General features: G+C 44.4%; 1 protein-coding gene across 1 annotated transcript in view; it reads right to left on the bottom strand.

Moving 5' to 3' along the window:
* COL22A1 (collagen type XXII alpha 1 chain) overlaps positions 1-18,796 on the bottom strand; it is a 271,823-nt gene extending 253,027 nt beyond the window's left edge. The window contains exons 1-2 of the mRNA XM_065397620.1: positions 18,685-18,796; positions 13,822-14,388 (exon numbers count right to left, since the gene is read on the bottom strand). Of these exons, the coding sequence (XP_065253692.1) occupies positions 13,822-14,388; positions 18,685-18,796 (679 nt within the window). The remainder of the gene's footprint in view (positions 1-13,821; positions 14,389-18,684) is intronic.
* Between the last annotated feature and the right edge of the window lie 1,502 nt (positions 18,797-20,298).

The following is a 20,298-nucleotide window of genomic DNA, read 5'->3' as shown; positions in this document are numbered from 1 at the left end:
GTGGGTGAAGTACTGTCAACCCTGTCTGAGGCTATGACCTTGATGGAGAATTAAGTGGCCACCGATAGTCCAGCCTCGCCGACACGTAGGATGGGGGCCCCTGGAACCATGGTGCCGACCCCTAGCAAGGTCCATGCTCGGAGGGAGGCTGAACTCTCTCCCCCTCTTCCGGTCTCTCCCATCTAGAGATGGGACCCAGACGTAGAGGTGGAGTGGAGAGGGGACCAGATGGCTGGGGGATGGGGGGTATCCCCCACCAAAAAGCCCTACAGCGCTGGACCATAACCCCAAAATGGAGCTGCCTTTAGTGTGGACAGGAAGGGCATTTTAGGCAGGAGTTCCCCTTTATGGATTGCAGCTACAAACAGACATGGACGGCAGGCACCAGAGCTCACAGGTGGGGCGAGGCCAAGATGCTGCAGCTGGTACAGGTCAATGGAGCTAACGTGACAGGCCTGGTAGACTCTGGGTGTAGTCAAACCACCACACGGGCACGTTTGATATAGTATCCCACCTCCAGTGCATCCACGGGGATGTGACACCCTACCCTGCTGCGATAAAAGTGTAGCTGAGGGTAGGAGGCTATGCTGTCTTTCAGAATAGGCCTAGCAGCCATCCTGGCTTACCCAGTAATATTAGTGTGGGACTGGAAATGGTTTGGGGATGTCCTCCGGCAGTAGAGCAGAAACCAACCCAGACCCCAAAATGAGGGGGCTTATGGGCCAAGACACGGTCCTCAACTTCTGGTCGCCAATCGTGGTTTACTTCCTCAGGTGTCTCACAGCTATTGTTTTGCCGGGTTGGTGTCCCTGGCTGGCTGAAGGAGCCTTCCCCGGAGTCTTCCAGGCCCTACTGTCAAGCCACCTCAGACCACTCACTCTACGAAGGCCCCGACTGACAGAGGAAGACCCTCTGGAGTCCACTTAGAGAACTCCAGGGGGAAACCAGGAACTGACCAGTGACTGAGGAACCAAAGCTGGGGTCGGAAGTAGCCCATGTAACAGTTGTAAGGGCACCCACCCCAGGCCACATATTTGAGCTATTATTCACAGGGCCCTGAGTTGAAACCCAGTGGAGCAGGGTGGGCCTGCATTCCCCTTCCCCCAGCCACTGGGTGACATGGCCACTAACTCTCACCACTACATCATGCTGCCAGGTTCAGATTTCAACCCCCTGACAGGGCCCACAAGAGGATGGGTGCTATCGAAACATATCGGACGACAGTTCTTACCCTAAGGAGCATTAGGCCAAGAATTTCAAAAATGGGTGCCTAAAATTGGTTCCCAAGTCCATATTTTAGACTCCCAAATAAATGGCTTGATTTTGTTTCCAAACGTGCTGAATATCCCAGCAAGTCTCATATACCTTTATAATAAGACTGGCAGAATTCTGCCAATTGCTGGAAAACATCAATGTTTATTTTTAAGCATTGTTTTAGATTTGTATTGATTTTTAAATGTTTTCAGTTGTGGGAAAATTATGGTGGAGGTTAAACAGCCAGTAGAGGTTGAGATTCAAAAAGTTAAAGCTTTATAATCGTTAAAACACAAATTAACATCACATGTAAAAAATACACGTAGTAAATATCCTTAAATCAAACTCTAAGTTCTCAAGCAGCATTTTTCTTACTTTGTCTACCTGAAAATTTCAATTATTATTGATAGAAATATTTGTTCATCGGTTTGTGTGTGTATATGGGCGGAATCGATGTTTACCAACTTTTACTGATAAAAATCCAATCACTCCAAGACTATTTATAATCTAAGAAAGATCTGACTCCAAATATCCAATTCTCCCTCATATACAGTTCTGTTCTTAAAATTTACTGTGTAACATTGGTATTTCATTATCCCACAGGGATCAGGCTTGTGGGATAATGAAATACCAATGTTACACAGTAAATTTTAAGAACAGAACTGTAATTGAGGGAGAATTGGATATTTTATTGTCTTTGCTGAATGAGTCTAAGAATATAAATGCGTACACATATAATGCAAGTTTTTCCACTAGGACATGTAACGTTAAAACATTGAAAAGAACAAAATATTGTGAGTTTTAAATAGGGCGATTGGCAACTTGATGTTAGTTTAAAACCAAAAAAAGGTATTTGTGTTGGCACCAGCATGGATATTTTCATTTTATTTATTTTAGTTGTATCGTGCTAAGGCAACTGAGGTCAAGGGGGAAGATCAGATGGAGTTTCAAGACTCATCAACTCAAAGGCCAGTCTGGATCATCCGAAAGAGCTTGAGGCTCAGTGGGGTGAAGGGCCTGGTCCGAGCCCTCCCCTTGGTGCATCATGGACCTTATTCAACATAGCACTTAAGCAAAAAGGGTAAGATTTTCAAAAGCACCGAAATCACCGAGGGTATCTACACACAGTAATTGGAAGGCATGACTGCAGTATGTGTAGGCACACCTCAGCAAGCTCACTACAAACATCAGTGGCAGCATAGGATAGCTACCCAAGTACAGTCCCACCCAGGGCTCTTGGTACATCCTTGGATGACTAGCCTGTGCCACTGCCTGGGCCGCTGCTGCGACACTTCTATTTTTATCAAAGTTACCTCCCATATGGCTGCACATGCAGGCCCAATTGCAGTGTAGATGTTCCCTTAGGCACTTTTGGAGCTTTACCCCAAGTTAATGAGACTTAGGCATGTCCATGAACAGAGATGGTCTCTAGTATGTGCTTAAAAGTCAAGAGCGTGTTTAAATGCTTTGCTGAATCAAAGCCCATTTCTGTTATAGTCCAGGCCCTGGAAGTCAATAGGAGTCCTGCTTTTTTACTTCCCTGGGCTTTGAAGCAGAGCCTCATGTGAATCTCAGGCTGCACTTATAAAAGGATAATTAAAGTGAACAGAGCTTCTCCTTTAGATCAAGCGACACAGAGCGGTGGTCTGAGCTGAAGACCCTCCTGAGTTTGATCCCCAGTGCAGAGCAAAGTCTATTTGTGAGCATTGCTTCATTACAGACAAAAAAGGGTAAATTGAAAGATAATTGAAAGAAAATGAATTTGAGCCAGTCCCATTGTCCACATACAGGTTCTATTCTATACGCCTCAGCAGCAACGGCAACTCCCAGCAAAGGTGTCTTTCAGCAACGTTGATTAAAACAGCTCGGTCTCCTTCGCTGCTACCCTTAAGTGTACTTCAGCTGCTAGCTCATCTTTCCAGCATTGTGTCTATGCTGTACTGAGTCAACAGCCTGCAGCAGGTGGTAACACCATGCATTTGTTTTCAAGAGCCAATTTATCACGATGTTTAGAAGGAAGATGAAGATAAGGGAGTATAACCCACTCCTTCCACAGGTGAAGACTTGTCTGCAACATGATTTAGAGATGGTTAAATAGGGGAAGCGTATGCTCAAAACGTATTGTACACCTGACAATAGAACTCTAAATGGATATCATTGCCCCTGACTGAAAAGATTATGAACTTGAAAAGCTGGGAGATGAGTGCAGCATAGATACATGCAGAGTGCGTAAGTCTTTGTTATGGAAAAGTACTGTGTAATCACTCAGGCTGATATCCATAGCTGTCAATGTAAATAAAACTACAGGACTGAGTACCTATGAAAACTAAGTATTGCTTTATTTACAGAATGACGAGTGTTTTATAGTAGAGGGAAGATCTCGTTTGAGTCAACCCTAAGAACCTGATTCTGATCCCACCCCATTTTAAACACCCAGATCCGACTCACAGAGATTAAAGGGATTTTTCCCAAGGCGACACAGCAAATCAACACTAGAATTTAGGCTGTCCTGGATTCTAGTTCATGGATTAGTCCACTGCACCATGCTGCCTGCATTATCGTATTGAAATTGCTTCCACATAGGCTATGTTGTCACTGCCCGAAAAAGTGTGTTTTCACAGTGAGAGAAAATAGACATTTATCTCACTGTAAAATCCTCGTGGAGACAAAGCTGTTTACTGTGATGTCACTAAGTAAGGTCAAATCCAGGTGGGTTTTATAGTGTTGATCTTGTCTAGCTACATCGCGGTAACATGCGCCTCCACCTTTTCTGCACTAGGGTTTTACATGCATTCACTATCTCATGGCAACCCCCCCCCCCCCCCCCCCGGCTTGTTTGGCCATGAAGACACACCCTTACTGTACATAGTTAAAAATCTCAAAGCATTTCTTAGTGTGTGGATCAAGCCATGGCCTAGCTCACACTAAATCTCAATAATGTTACTCAGGGTGTAAATCAAGGCAAAAAAAGTTTCCACCATATATAAGACAGGATCCACATTTGAAATGCATCCGTCTCTGGAGAGTCTGTACCTGTCTGACGTCGTACAAGAGCACAGTGCAACAGTATAGGACATAAAGTGACAAAGAATGGTGCATCAGGGCAGGTTATCTTGTGGAAAGATCCTCTCGATATTCCTGACCAGCGTCTACCTTTGGGGCCTATGAATCCCACAGTGGCAAGTTCTTTGCACTTTCTGCAGAACCCATATCTATTCTCCTTCATCTTCTGTAAGGGTATCAATAGGGCATTAATACAATGGAGATGGTTACAGTTCCTCATTTGCATTTCAAAGCAATCAATTAATGATCTGTCAAAATAAAGTCTGTCTAGATGTTCAACATCTTTCCAATACTTTTGCTCTCAATTCCAGACAGATCACTAGTTGGAAAAGAAGAGAATTTGGTCTTTGGGTGTAACTCGTAAAATCCCTGGTGAGATTGAAACACTAACCCTACAATTTACTAACAAAAGTAACCCATCCTTATAAATCAAGCTGTGCTCTACTCTGAGGGAGGAATATTCTTAGCAGACCAGTGCAATGGGATGTACTTTAATTATGAGGTCTGTACAGTACATTCGAGAACAAAGTAAGGTCTGAATGCATCTACAGAAAAGCTCTTTAATATCTTTACAGACTTGCCACAGGGTGAAATGTCTTCTTGTTGTGAAGTAGGAAATGGCCTATCTGTGCCTACCTCAGGGCAGACTGTCAGAAAACAGGGCAGACACCCCAAACTAGTGGTATGTTGTATAGATTTCACCAAGCCAGTGATAAATCTGACTTCCTGGATCACTATAACAGTCTCACTCTCCAGTCTATCTTGCCACCTAGACAAACTGAACTTTGTGATAAAATGGTTATTTATACCAAAAATCACATCACATTTATGTTGCTTCCAGTCCCAAGAGACCAGTCACTTTCCCCAAATCAAGTGGTACTCTAGATCTTACACCAAAAACACTGGTAGCCAATTCTATAGTAAACTAACTAAAGGTTTATTAGCTAAGAAAAGGAAATTAGAGTTATTGAAAGGTTAAAGCAGGTAAAATATATGCACAGGTGAGTCACCGTTTGTAATTCCAAATGGTGGCAGTGATGTAATAAACTGCCAGTTTCCCCCAAAGTCTTGTCAGGGTACCCAGATTGTCTCTGGGGATCTCCACTTTGCATCTGGTACCCTTCCCTGTAAGAGTCCAAAACAGTCCAGAGATCCAAGATCTCTCTTTGAATCCATACTTATAGCTTCTTCTCACAGAAAACAAGCTGACAGGGTCCCTACCCACGTGGGCTTTTCCTTTAATGATGGAGAGTGAGGAATGCATTTTGAATCTTTGACCTCCGCTCATCACACACAATGACCACTTGCTTCAAAATTAGCACTTTTCTGTTAAAGTTCTTCATTTGCATTCCACAAGGCTTCTTTCTCATTTAATGAGTTATTTAGTTACAGGGGTAACACAATGTAAATGTTTGCTACTACATCATAACGGGATACAGATAGATGAAAACAATGCAAGTAACATCCCACTAGTTTTCATGAATTTAAACACCAAATACACTCTTATACATTCCACAGTTACTTTGATCTATACTAATACACAAGTGAATTGGCCCGGGGTTCTGGCATGAGCTGGCACCTGGTCAGCCAGCGTCACACCTAGATTTCTGTATCACTGAATTTTAGTACCTGGTCAAAAATGAGATGGCTATTGGTGGAAGTCAAACTCAAACAACATAATGACTCTTGGATGAAATTCTCCTCTGGGCAGAGGGCCAATTTAAGGCTTATGCAGAACCTAAGTCCCATCTAAGGCGTCAAAAACAGTTTAAAAAGGACTTAGGTCTTAAACACTGAGGTTGACATCACTTTGGCGCTCAGGGGTGTGAAATATCCACACCCCTGTCTGATGCAGCTATGCCAACATAACCCCCAGCATATAGACAGCTACATCAACAGAAGAATGCTTCCATCAACCCAGCAATTGTTGCGCGGGGAAGTGGTATTCCTACAGCAAAGGAAAAACTCCTTTTGTCACTACAGTCTGCGTCTACACTGCAGGATTATAGTGGCATATTTACAGTAGCATCCAAAGTGTAGATGTGGCCTCAGGAAGGGCATAGACCTAACACGGGCCCTGGACACAGGGGAGAACTTCATCCTCTTCTGAATAAAACATAAAAATGGTAGCAAGGTTTGCATCCACACAGCACAACAATAAACGGTTCTGAAGCAAGCTTGTTTCCGAACCATGTTCTGGTCCTAGCAGGCTGGCAGTCTTGAATATCATATCGATATAATAGCATTTTCTCTCCCTACAGGAGCCATACAAACAGGGCAGAGGTACTAACCCAGTTTGGAGAGTGGTTCCATTTACTTGGTTAAATTGTGTTTATGAAACTATTTTCAAAACCAGGACTGTTTCAGCTGATGGGGACAAGCTTTAAGAGACCCTGCAGAGACAACTGTTAACACCATGGCAAGGGTCATGACTTGCCAGTTTAAAGCCTCTGCCACGGAATAAGGTGGACTAGATGGCTTGTTGGGTTAATATGCTAACACCTCGCCTTTAAAGGCCTAGACTTAAATGCTGTTTTTAGGGCTAGCATCGGTATCAGCAGGCAGGCAGAACATGTGGTCAGATTATTAGGGACAGTAATGTGTGTAGTCACTGTTCATTGTAGGCCTGCTCTAAAGAGATTACTGTTGACTTCAATCCAAGCCCTGCGGGAATAGGCGCTCAGGTACACAGATGATGGGCATGGTATAAGAACATAAAATGAAAGACTGGCCTCAATGCCATTTCCCAGCTAGCGTAGGATGACAAGTCCTAGATCCAGCCTTAATTGAGACTTCAAGGTCTCAGCATCATCCTTGCTGGATGCTGGTTGGAATCCTAAAGGCACCAATCATCTGCCAGTCTGTACTAGGGAGAGGCCAACACTACCATGTAGCGGTACAAGCAGTTTGTGACTGAGGTGCATTGGCAAAGCGTACACCACCAGACATTACTAAGCCCGGTTCTTACATGATACCGAAACTGAGGAATTTGCTATCTCAAGAGGTACTGTTTTAATTGATGCTGATGAAATTCAAGATAATAATTGACCTCTACTGCAACACCAATATTCTCTCAGGATAAAAAGGCAATTGGATACTTAAACATAGTCAGCCTCTTGCATATTTAATAGGATTCAACTGGTCACCAGATTCTGAAAGATATTTTCCCTAGTACATATTGGCAGGGACCATGGGAGGGTTTATTTCGCCCCAAAGCACCGAGGAAGAGTGATCGGTCAGGAGTGAGTGAGGATCTTGAGCCTTCCCTTATTCAGTTCTCATGCACCACTTCGCTGTTCTTTTATTTGAATGGAGAGTGTGGAATGGGGGGGGAGGGTAGGAGGGGGTGACTACTTTTTCCTTTTTGCTTCTTCCAGGAGAAGCTGCCATGCTCCATATCTGCTATAAGGAAACTGAACCAGTTTACAACACTTATTTTTGTAGTTTAAATCTTTATTCAACTTCTCAGTGAGGAGACAGACAGGTCTTTTAGGGTATGTCCACACTGCAATTAAACACCTGCAGTTGGCCCAGGTCAGCTGACTCAGGCTTACGGGGGCTCGGGCTACGGGGCTGATTAATTGCAGTGTAGATGTTTGGGCTCGGGCTGGAGCCTGGGCTCTGGGACCTCTTACACAGCAATTTTTAGCCCCACAGCTTGAGCCCAAGTCAGCTGACGTAGGCCAGCTGCAAATGTCTTTTATTCCCATGTAGATGTACCCTTAGTGCACCATGAAGGGCTCCCTACAGACTAGCTGCACTTCCAGGTCGCCCTCTCCCAAATACCATCATGGGCCTAGCAGCAGACTCCACCAACCCCATCAGTGGGATGGGGGTCAAATCCCAACAATGCGTTCCAGAGCTGTTGTCTTGTCTCCTGTGTGGAAGTACGTCCCTGACCCAAGGGCAACTGAAGGAAGACGTAGGCTTTCATCTGCGCCTGAGTGCCTCATGTAACCATTTATACCTTCTGGCCACAAGCTGGGAATGGGCGACAGGGGATGGATCACTTGATGATTACCTGTTCTGTTCATTCCCTCTGGTGCACTTGGCACTGGCCGCTGTCAGAAGACAGGATACTGGGCTAGATGGACTCTTGGTCTGACCCAGTAGGGCCATTCTTATGTTCTTATGTACCTATGCATAGTGGGTGTAGGACGATACCATTTGGATTTGCCCTGGTCTAAGTCACTATGCAAGGGGGCAAGGCAAAAAAAAAAAAAAAAGAAGCAGGCCCAGAGTGTTAAAAACGGGGTGGGTTCCTTTCTGCGTGGAGCCAGTTGCTCACTAAGAAGCCAGGAGAGGAAGCGCTAGATACACAAGATCTGCCCTATACATATTGTTTTGGTATTTAAAGGCTCTTCAGCTGCCTGAAGGGAACATGGTGAGATTCTCTGTTAAACTATTTTGTTTGCACCAGAAAAGCCTATAAATAAACCTCAAACCCCAGAGAGTTTTTTCTGTGCTTCACTTGCATTCCTGCTGAGTGTTAGCCAGCTGCTCAGAGCCTCATCCTGCCACATGTATATTGCAGACTGTTCCTCACCTGTCCTTCACCAAGTAAACACCAAAAAAGATAATATCACCCAGAGGATAAGTGGCCTTTCTTTAAGGCCTGATCTAAAGCCCATTGGAGTCAATGAAAAGACTCCCGTTGATTTTAGTGAGTTTTGCATCAGGCCCCTACAGCCTAATTTTCAGCCGAGTGGAGCACCCACAGCTCCAATCAAATCAAGGAAAGCGGCAGGTGCGCACTGCTTTTGAAAAACAAGCCACTAATGACTTCCAGCGCATGACAATATGTTCCAGCTTTGTCGGTTTCTATTTCTCTGGTTCTCTTTTTCAATCTTACGCAGTTTAGAAATGGCTCCCATATTCACCATATTTCCCCCTTCTTTTCTCTAAGCTGCACGTTGCTTGTTCATAGGATGTAATTTCTCCTGCATCTGAGACTCATCCATTTTCTGATGATCTCAAATGTTTCTTTCCAGTGTCCAGGACTTATTTTTTCTGCCTTTTCTTGTAATTTAGACATTGTTTAGTGTGGTTTCTTACATGAGCTGTGAGACAGAAATCGCAGACTAGAAGGAGATGCACCATGGTGCCGGTGAGAAGAACATGAGCTTGCTGAAGCAGTGCTGAGAGTGAAGAGGTGTAATAGCTGAGGGCTTTGGTTTTGGGGTTGTTTTTTTTAATCCTTTGTGCAATTTGTCAGTGTTTTATGTTGCTGTTATTTGTATGTGACTATTTTAAAATAAATAAGGGTACTAAACCAATAGAAGGGCAAGGAGAATGCAAGAGATTTAATCACTCATTGTCTATAGGTTGGAACGCTGCCTTTAAAGTGTCCCTTGTAAAGATCCCAGAAATCTGGCCAGAGCTCAAACTTTATTCTGCCCTCAGTTACACCACTAACATGTTCCATGGAGACGCTTCCATATCTACGCTATGTAAACAACATTAGAATCAAACCCTCTATTCCTTGAACACCAAGGAAGAGAAATGGGGCTCACAGCAGTCGGATCCTGACTGCCCCAAGACTTCAGAAGGATCACAGCTGACCATTTCATTGCAGTGTGAGTAGCTTCCCAGTGAAGGGGAAAATCACCTTCCAATGTTGAGGTTTTCCAGCAGAGCAAGCATTAGCCCGGAGAAGAGAATTTGCCCTGTTGCAAAATCCACAACAGTCTGCTTGGAGGAAACGAAGGAGCATCCGTAACTATGCTGCACACCAGGATACAACTTGCTGCCCCTCTATTGCTGGCTCAGCCACGCTGTTTCCAGTCAGACACAGCCAAGCATCTGAGAGCAGGAGAGATGAGAGCCACTGAGGTTGTGCTACTGCCCTTTACATCATAGCGAGCAGCAGTTAACTGAGCAATAAGCATGCCTATTTCAAAGGTACAGCTATTTGAGGAAAATGGGAGTGAACTGTGGACTGGACCGCATGCCCCCAGAGAGGCAAAGAACTTTTGAAAGGCAAGAAAGTTCTCCTGAGGCCTAGGAGTGGTTCTTAAAGTGGAAGGCCTTGACCAACCCTCTGCGCCCTTGGCTGTAACTAGTGCTGGCTACTTTAGGAAAGAAGCCCCAACGGTCTGGGTATTTCCATGGTCCACCCCCTGCAGTCCTAAATCTCAATTGAGAGCACTTCCCAACCTCAGTCAGCCTCTGTCCATGGGCAACCCCGACAGACCCAGGTTGTTGGCAGGCGGGATCAAACCTGGGACCTCTGGAGCTAAATGCATGAGCCTTTACTGCAAGAGCTAAAAGTCACATGACACTTAACTAAGGCTGTAGAGCAGACACAATCTCTCTCCAAGTGGTCTCGGTGCCACTAGATGGGACAGAACACCACACCCAGGAGGTGTGTGGATTACACCTGCAGTTTTTCTAATGGGAGTTACATTCTCCCTCTGAAAAGCATTCCACTCACCCTACCACTCACCTATCAATGGCAATATGGTGCCAATATATCTTTATATTCTCCATATTTGCCTGCTCTTGTCGCTAAATCATACACATGTAAACGCTATCTTGAAAGTGTGAAGACCCATGGAACATCCCTGGAATCTGTACAGCAATACCTCTCCTCCTGCCATCGGCAAAGCTGTCACCCAAGTTGGTCAGCTAACTCTAGTCCAGAATGTAAATGGAATAGTTTGGTAAAAATATCAGCCACTGACCCAGGGTCTGCTGAGCGCATGTATTATTTTCAAGTGTGCAATGTTTATTTCCATAGTATCAGATCAAGCCTAAAGTATTATTAATGCACTCAGTGACTCACTCGCAATGATAAATCATAGTCTAATATAGCAAGGAATAATGAAAGTTCAAAACGGAAATCCAGTGCACCCAGAGACAAGTGACAAGTTATTCTGGAGCCGCTGCTGCCACAAACCTCAGGATCTGCACCACTGCGCTGATCCTCACATTTATATAGTATGCTAAGAGTTAGGGCTGGAAGAGAAAAATCTTTGTTGGCCAGTAGAGTGCAGAAATTACAGCTCCACCATTCCCTTTCATTCCAAGCATGTGTCCTGTCCCTACACCCTCCCCCTGTAAACACCAGTTCTCCCCTACATTATTCACCCTAAGAAAGCTACCTGATCTATGTCTTGCTGCCTCCTTTGGTGATACCTCCATAGCCTCTCTCGCTAGTTTTCTCAATCTCAAATTGCTCTGCCCATTGGGAGATTTATTTTGGGTTTAGCTCTAATCTGACCCTAAATATTTCATTCATTAAATAATATAGCAAGATCAGTTCAGCCATAGCAAAAGGCAATACATCATCGTGGCAAGCCGAGTTGGTTTGCATGGACCTGTGTTTGCTGAAACTTTGCTGCATTATTCAGCCATTGCTCCTTTCACCCTGACTGCCCTTCCCCCAGCCCAATCAGTAGTCACTGTCCTATCCCACACTCCTGAAGTCTTAATTTCACTTCGTCATTTGATGTCTTTAGCAGATCTGTGGCACCTTTGAGACTAACAGAAGTATTGGAGCGTAAGCTTTCGTGGGTGAATGCCCACTTCATCAGACGAAAGAATGCCCACTTTCGTCTGATGAAGTGGGCATTCACCCACGAAAGCTTACGCTCCAATACTTCTGTTAGTCTCAAAGGTGCCACAGGACCCTCTGTTGCTTTTTACAGATTCAGACTAACACGGCTACCCCTCTGATATTTAGCAGATCTGATTGTCCAACCGGTGTCCTGCCCTGACAGTTGCATGGTTCCCATTAGCTCCTAGTTTTAACAATGTCCTCCCTTCGACCCTCCTAACTGTCATTACCAGCAGTCTGGATCCCATTGGTCTAATGTAGAAAGCAACCCACTAATTTAGTAATCTATCCCTTCCCCAAGAAGTTCCCTATGTTTAATAACCCTAAACCCCTGCTCTTCATCCACACTTCAGGATGCTTCCTTTCTCCCCATCCAAGTCATTCCTGCAGATGAAAGCAGATAGTTCTGAGCAGTGTCAGTCCCAGCCCTCAGGATGAAAAGCTATAGGCCTTTCATAATTCCCTGGGCTTTAATTAAGCAGGTGTTACATACATGTACTGTGGGCCTAGTCTGCGATCAGAATGCCATAAGAAGATAACATTCCACCTGGTAAAATGGGCAAATGACTCCTTGATAAGCTGAGAGAGACCCAAATGGTAATATGTACTGCAAGTACTAGTTTTAAGAAACTTTTCTACTGGAATTGGCACATATTTCAATGCAACATCAAGCCACTCTGGGTACATCAAAATGTATAGCTGCAGCATGTTCTCTGGGCATATCCAGTGTTACATACAGCATGGCAGAGGATAATTGTTCCCATCTCTCTGGAACCCTAGAGGCATAAGACCGTCAGAGGTTTATTTTAGTGTAAGGAGAACAAACATCTTTGATCCACACTACATCTAGCAGACATCCAGCATGATTCCATTCTATGGTGTGATTAGTGCCTGTGCACGTGAACGTTTATAAATTGAAGTCAAATAATGAATCAATGTCACAACACATGCCATGTTTGATTCAGTCCACGACAATGCTGGGTTATCAGCACACAATGACACAACGTCATGGGGAGAAGGGACATCACCATCCATCATGTCACAGTGCCACACAGAGACTGCAAACTCAGACCACACAATGCAGGGCAGTCTCGTGAGTTTCATTTCCAGGACACATAGCAACCTTAAATACCTTGAACACAAAGCCAACCGGCTGTATGTGGACCCAGTAGCTGGGAGCCCCTACGTGGGGGCCACGGATGGGTGGTGCCTGCTTTTCCAGCAAAAGAGCTGGGATACCAGTCATAGCAGAGCATATCAAGCACAGCAATGCCTCCATTGGGCACCCCACACAAAGTGTTTACTCAGGTTAAATCTCATTTGGCTTCAGAATGGTTATTTCCAGTGCTGCTGCCTAGTGATGGATTAACCCTACTCCACTCTACTGTCTAATGACCGCACAGTAAGGAACCAGACCCCACCCCATACATAGGCTGCATAGGATGCTGCAACCAAATTCAGATGAGATAAAACGTCAATTCTATGTAAGAATACATTGGATACAGAGTGTAAGAAATCAAATCGTTTCCAGTGGGCCACTACATAATGCACAAATGAGTCAAATCAAAACAAAAATAGAATCTAGATAGATAGAGAGAAACTGACTTTTATATACAATTTCCATTTCCAGAAATATATTATATATTATTCCTCTCCGATTTGATCCCACTGGAAGTTGACCCTTCTTTAATGTTGCTTTGGCCCATACAACCCAGAAGTAAATAGACCATGGTTGCCACCAGCAGTAAAGTGGCTTCTTAAAAAGTGGAAAATTCAGGACACTATTGGATGGATGGATCAATGAATATGGAGGGAGAGAAAGAGAACAGGACCCAGAGTTACAAACAAACGAGAATGAAGGAGCATCTGTATAGGACTTTCACAGCCACACAAGGATTACTCTATTACAATTCTCTTTTTGTTACAGTAACAATGTCCCTACTTACTTTCACAGAGCCGTCGTCTCAGTTTCCCTCGTATTTTATCAATGGCATTGTAATCAGAGACGTGGAACACATGAGCAGATTTAGGCTCGGAAGCAATTTCATCCAATTCCTCCTTTAAGGCCTCACCAACTCCCACAGCAAAGATCCTTATTCCAGCCTTACGCGCCGCAGTGGCTGCATCCATGACATAATCCTGGCTCCTTCCATCAGTCAAAAGGATAGCCACTTTCTTAATGGGTGGGTCACTAGGCCTCCCACCAGCCTCTTTGGAAAAGCTATAGGTGTTGATATACCGGAGGGCATCCCCGGTATTTGTGTTACCCCCATAATACTTAATGTTCCTTGCAGCTTTTTTGATTTCCTCACGAGTTTGGTACCTTCCCAAGTCAAACTCTGTGGTTGGCCTGTCACTGTAACGTACCACTCCTACACGGGTCTTGTCCGGTCCGATCTCAAAGGTCTCCACCAGATTAGACACCCACTGGCGGACCTTCTCAAAATCTTCTTTACCCACGCTGGAAGAGGTATCCAAGATGAAGACAAGATCATAGTGGACATTCTTGCAACCTGTAGGGGCAATGGAAGATACTGCTAAGAGAAGCTGGAAGAGGATCATCACACATCCCTCAACTTCTCTAGTCATATCTATTCAGTGTACTGACTCAGTGCTGGAGGCATCTATCTCTTTGTCCCAGAGAGGGAGCACAAGTTTTCAGTCTTTCTTCCCTGTGATTTCCCCCTCATCAACATTGGGAGATCTATAGTAGATCTGGACACCTCTGTTACTTTGAATTCAAATCCTCTCCTTTCCTGTTCTGCTTGCTCTGTCTCCACACAATCCTTTTGCCTACACTGTCTGCATGTATATGAGGCTGCTCTTCTCTTTTAAAAACATCAGCAATCCCTTTTCCATTCCCACTTCTAATGCAGCGCATTGAAAAGATATTGTCGGCTCAAGAGATCTGTGTTGACCATGCCGGTGCCAACCTTGACCTTGAATAGTGAAGCTTCCATGTTCCCTCTCAAATGATAGTGTTAATTTATTTATGCTTAGCTACAAGCAACTATTTTCCTCTCCACAATGTCTCGGGGAGACAAGTTTATAACAAGATTATTTTTATTCTTATTCTGTTTGCCAGTGTATGTTGACTAAGGGACGATTCCTTGAATAGTAGCATGGCTTCCTTGACAACAAAGTACAGTTCCTTTGCAAAGGAAGTGTTTCCCTACCCCCACAACCAGCCTTTTGTCTTCAGTTGAAATATTCATAATCTGAAGTCTGTGAAATCCAAAAGGCCAACACGTTTTAATTGCCATTTTCTTGCACCAGGAAGCCAGACTGGTAGTATATTTCGCAGCCACCTTCAAGGAGAGCCTATCACTTTTTCCTGCTTTGCCTGAGCATTTGCAAGCCAATATGCTACATAACCACAAAAAGGCCAGTGGGTGGGGGAGGACAGACGACACAAGGTATAATCAGAATGTGCCACTCGGTGGGAACTGTCCCTATCAGTGATGAATGTATGTGTGAGTTCATAAAGGGCTAAGTCATCCTTCGAGATGAAAGCTGCTATACAAATGTCATTTATTTTAATGTAATGGGAAGGTCATAGCCCCAGATCCTCCAGGGAGGTGCAACTGCTTTGCGCCGCCCTGCTGCCAAAATGGGCCCATAGAGCCAGAATAACCTGCCATGGGAAGAACACCTCAGAATAGAGGCATGTAGGGGCTGTAGAGCTGGCGTGGAGAGCTAAGGGGCCAGGGTTTTCCTATATCCTGCTGATCCACAGATGCTGCTGTAACAGCCTCCTTCAGACCAACTGACACTGTAGTCTAGCCCTGAACCCAGCTACTGTACACAGCAGACCCAACCCAGCGCCTGCTAGAAAACTATCCCATAACTCTTGTGATAAATGAAGGGGGGAAGGTAGCTCCCTTTTATGGACACCCAGCCAGCCAGTAGCTATAGAATCCCTCTTAGTAGCTGTTCACTACTTGCTCTACCTGTAAAGGCTTAAAAAGGCTCACTGCTATGCATAGGCAAAAGGAAGGGAGTGGGCACCTGGCCAAAAGAGCCAATCGGAAGGCTAGAACTTCTTAAAATTGAGCAATGATTCCCCTTTTGTCGGTCTGTTGTTGTTCTCCTGGGGAAAGGCAGACAGGTCAAAGCTATGCTGTAAGAAGCTTGGGCCAAGTATGAAAAAAATCATCAGTATCATACCTAGAAACTACTCATTTAAAACCCCAGATATGCAAGTAGATCAGGAAATGTCCCGGAAGATGTGATTAGGTTTATCCCTTTTATTTCTTTATGGCTTGTGGATTCCTCTGTGCTAACCCTGCTGCTTTTGTTTTGCATGTAACCTTTAAGCTGGACCTCAAGAACGTTATTCTTGGTGCTTAATTCTTGTAGTTACTCTTTTAAAATCTAGCAATAGCCTGAGTTCCCAGATGCATTTTCTTTTTTCTTTTTTTTAATTATTAAAATTTATCTTTTTTAAAGAACAGAATTGGATTTTTGTGTCTTAAGAGGTTTGTGCACATGTTGTTTAATTAGCTGGTGGCAACAGCTGATTTCCTTTTTTTCCCCTCTCAGCTCTTCCCCGGAGGGGTTGTGTGAAAGGGCTTGAGGGTACCCCACAGGAAGGAATTCCCAAGTGCGGCCAGTCATCTTCAGGGGTCATCTGGGCAACACGCTCTGTGCTCCTGCATTGGTGGTGGGAGTCATGGAGGAGTGCAGATCTGCTAAGGGGGGGGGGGGAGATATGCCACTCAGCTGTCCCAAAGAAGCCAACTCTACTGGGAGGTTGCCCAGACACATGAAGCTGACTTGTGGTAGGATCCTATTGCAGGGCTAGAAGAGCAGTGTTTGGAGGGGAAGAAGATAGCTCCCAGGATTGTACGATAGAGGGTAGAGTGTTTACACAGGTCACAGGATCCCATATTTCCTGTGCTTATCTGAACAAGCCCTTGTGAGGGTCACCCATCACTAGTGTTAACCCCTTTGCAGATGAACGCCTCTGAACTTATTCTTCTGCTGTTGACCATGAACATTTTATGGAACATCATCTCTGTACAGCACCATGCACATTCCTGGAGCCATATGAACGACCACCCTGCTAACGGTGTCCAGCTGATAGACTTCACCTGTTGAATGGCTGGGTGTATCTGGGCATGCCTGGAACACCGAACAGCCATCAATCAATCAATCGTTATGTGAGCGGACAAACATAATATACCTCTCACAAAATGAGTTGAGGGTGCATTCTGGCTGGAACATGTGGGTTCTATGCTATGAGACACCGATTAAGCTATGTGCATGTATCTCAGTCAGAATGCAGAGTTTAGTTCTGCTCCGTTCCCCGCACAATAGACAGACATTATGTGTCATTTAACTGTAAAGTTCAACCAAACTGGTCCTCAGCTCTAAAGGCTACGGGAAAAGTCCAGCATCCTTAATCTATTCTGTCTGGACAAAAAGGGATTAAGCAGAGCTAACTGAAGAACACAAAAGGTTTAAACATATTCAGCAATGTCTGTGCATGTTCCTTCTTTTAGCACATCTCAGCAGGTGATAGTAAGTGTAATTTAAAACCATATAGAGCAGAGAGACGGAATCCCTTCTCCATTCAGGGGTGACTGTCCACAAAACAAGGTTGTTGGGGTAAAGACAGTGAGGTTTATTCAGGAATTAATACAGGAAAACCCTGTGTTTAACACGGCTAATCCTTCATGGGTCAGTGATTCTTTGCTGATCTACTTGACAGAGCAAAGCAAATGCTGCAAAAGGTTTTCAGTGAACACTGGTCCAGATCTTCAAACATATTCCTTTCCACTGCACAGAGAATCTTTTCCTTGTTTCTAAGAATATTCTAACAAAACCGTTTACTGGCAGAGACAACTCATTTGAAAGAAATGGATTATTAACAGGAAACATGGTCAATGGAAACATGATTCTAAGGGTGAGGGGCCATTCAGTCAGCAAACAGAATCTTTCCATGTGACCCATCTCCAAGCAAAACAGCTCACAGACAAACGACAGGCCCAGAATTAATACTGAAATTCTTTGCTCAACAAACCAGTAAGTTTGATACCATCATAACCTGTTTGTGGGCGATTTGCAAACAGAAAAAGAGATGCTATATAAATGTACATTTAATGATAAAAATGTACATTTATATAGCATCTTTCACCCCAAAGTGTTGCACAAACTACATCTATAGTTCATACACTCAGAGCAGCCTGCTACTGTGTTTGAGGGGGATGGCTACAGTTTCCTCTCATTTTAGTATAAAATTAGCTAAGGACACCAGAGGGCCCCGTCTCTTGTGGAAAAGGCCAGGATATCTGAGTTTTTAAGAAGCAACAGAGAGTCCTGTGGCAGACGCAAGTGGGCATTCACCCACGAAAGCTTATGCTCCAATACATCTGTTAGTCTTAAAGGTGCCACAGGACTCTCTGTTGCTTTTTACAGATCCAGACTAACACGGCTACCCCTCTGATACTTGAGTTTTTACGGTATCATCTGAAAGACCCCGAAGGTCTGATTCAAAGCCCATTGAAGTCAATGGAAACACTGATACTGCCTTCAGTGGGGTTTGGATCATGCCCGTACAGGGTAAACTGCATGCAACTCAGTCTAGCCTGCAAGACTGAAGGTCTGAACTAACCCTTGTAGGTCCTGGTCTTCTAGTGGTTATAGGATTCTAATTAAGTCCAGATTTTTGCAGCACTAAGCTACCCCCTCTCCTTGAGGTCTGCTTACGATATTTGGAAGGATGGCTGTATTGCTAGCTTTTTCTACAAGCGTAATGTCCCAAGCAAAGTAAAAATCTAGGTTGTCCCAGGAGTATCAGTACATACCTGCTCTTTGTGCCCGAATTCTCTCTCCACCCCAGAGGAGTGCAAGAAGAATCAAGACGTAAGGCACTCGATATCTTCCCGTAAGGGGCATATCTCCCTTCTTCTCAGACATGCTCACCTCTTCGCCGTGGTGAGAAACGGTCTATAAATCCATCCCTGGCCTAGGGGAAAAAAAAAGAGGAAATTGAAGAGCAATTATTAACTAACAGAAGCGCAAGACTGTGGAGGAAACAAAAGCAGCAATACAAGCTCTGGGAACTGCACATTTAGGGTCGTCTCCTCTGGCTCTCGTTTTACTTGAATAGGCAAGGGCTGTACCCAGACAAAGAGGCAAGGAGTTCACCTCCTTTTCAAAAGCGAAGGTCTTTTCTCAGGCTCCTGCCAATGCAGAGAGCAGCCTGAGTTGTCTGAAAAGGAGAGATTACTAGATTATTTAGGTTTAAATGAGCCCATCAGCAACAGCACAATCAATGCATCAGACTGGAAACCATTCCTGACTTGAACCTCTCATGTATCCACCTTTGAGCATTGGCTTGCTAAACCCAGGGTTGTGAGTTCAATCCTTGAGGGGGGCCATTTAGGGATCTGGGGTAAAAATCAGTCTGGGGATTGGTCCTGCTTTGAGAAGGGGGTTGGACTAGATGACGGAGGCACACAACTCAGGTCAGAGATACGTTTACCGCGAGTCATACATAGCCCGTTGCTATCTTACTAGTGACCACTTTGAGTTCTTAGACATCAGAACAGATGTGTGGTAATAATATTGAGTACTTTTCATGCCTCACCATCAGGTACCTTTGGCCTTATCTACATGAGACGGTTGCACCAGTTTAACTTAGGGTATGTCTACACTATGGAGACTATACTGGCATAGCCATGTCACTGTAGCTAAGCCAGCAAAACCCCATAGCGTAGATGGAGCCTACACTAATGAAAGGGTTTTTTCCTTGTAATACCAACTCCCTGAGCAATGGTAGCGATGTCAACAGAAGCATTCTTCCATCGACATAGCTGTCTACACTGGGGCTTAGGTCAGCATAGCTACATTGGTCAGGGGTGTGGATTTTTCACACCCCTAACTGACACTGCTATGTCAACCTAACTTAAGTATAGACCAGGCCCAGAAGTGTTATTTTACACCAGTTAGGTTAAAATCAGTGTAAACTACTGTGTGGACAATCTTAATTTGGTTTAAGAGTGGCTTATTTTGATTTAGTTTAGATGAAACCACTGAAAACTCACCTGGTTTTGATACAAACTAGAAATTCAGCCGGATTTGGTAAAGGATTTGCTAAAGTTTCTAATACTGGGCCAGCTCCATGTTTTTTTAATCGAAAACACATGTGGTGAATCTTTAACTGTGCTCCTTATAATGATTTGTTTTACAGTAGGGCTTACGGCGCACTCGGTGTTGTCCACCCACATGCAGGCAGACAGCACCGCTCTGAAGTGCTTCCAGTCTAAGGAAACATTTTAAAAGATACTCTCAAAGCTTCTAAACCCATGTTTTCCTCATGAGTGTACAGAGACTCCTCGGGCTTCTTTCCTCACTGAATTTTTGTTTCCTCCATCACGTTCATGCACATTGATTGCCTGTTGAGAGATTGCGACACT

The sequence above is a fragment of the Emys orbicularis genome, chromosome 2, assembly GCF_028017835.1.
Source record: "Emys orbicularis isolate rEmyOrb1 chromosome 2, rEmyOrb1.hap1, whole genome shotgun sequence".
NCBI classification, from domain to species: Eukaryota; Metazoa; Chordata; order Testudines; family Emydidae; genus Emys; species Emys orbicularis.
This window is presented reverse-complemented; position numbering and strand designations above follow the sequence as displayed.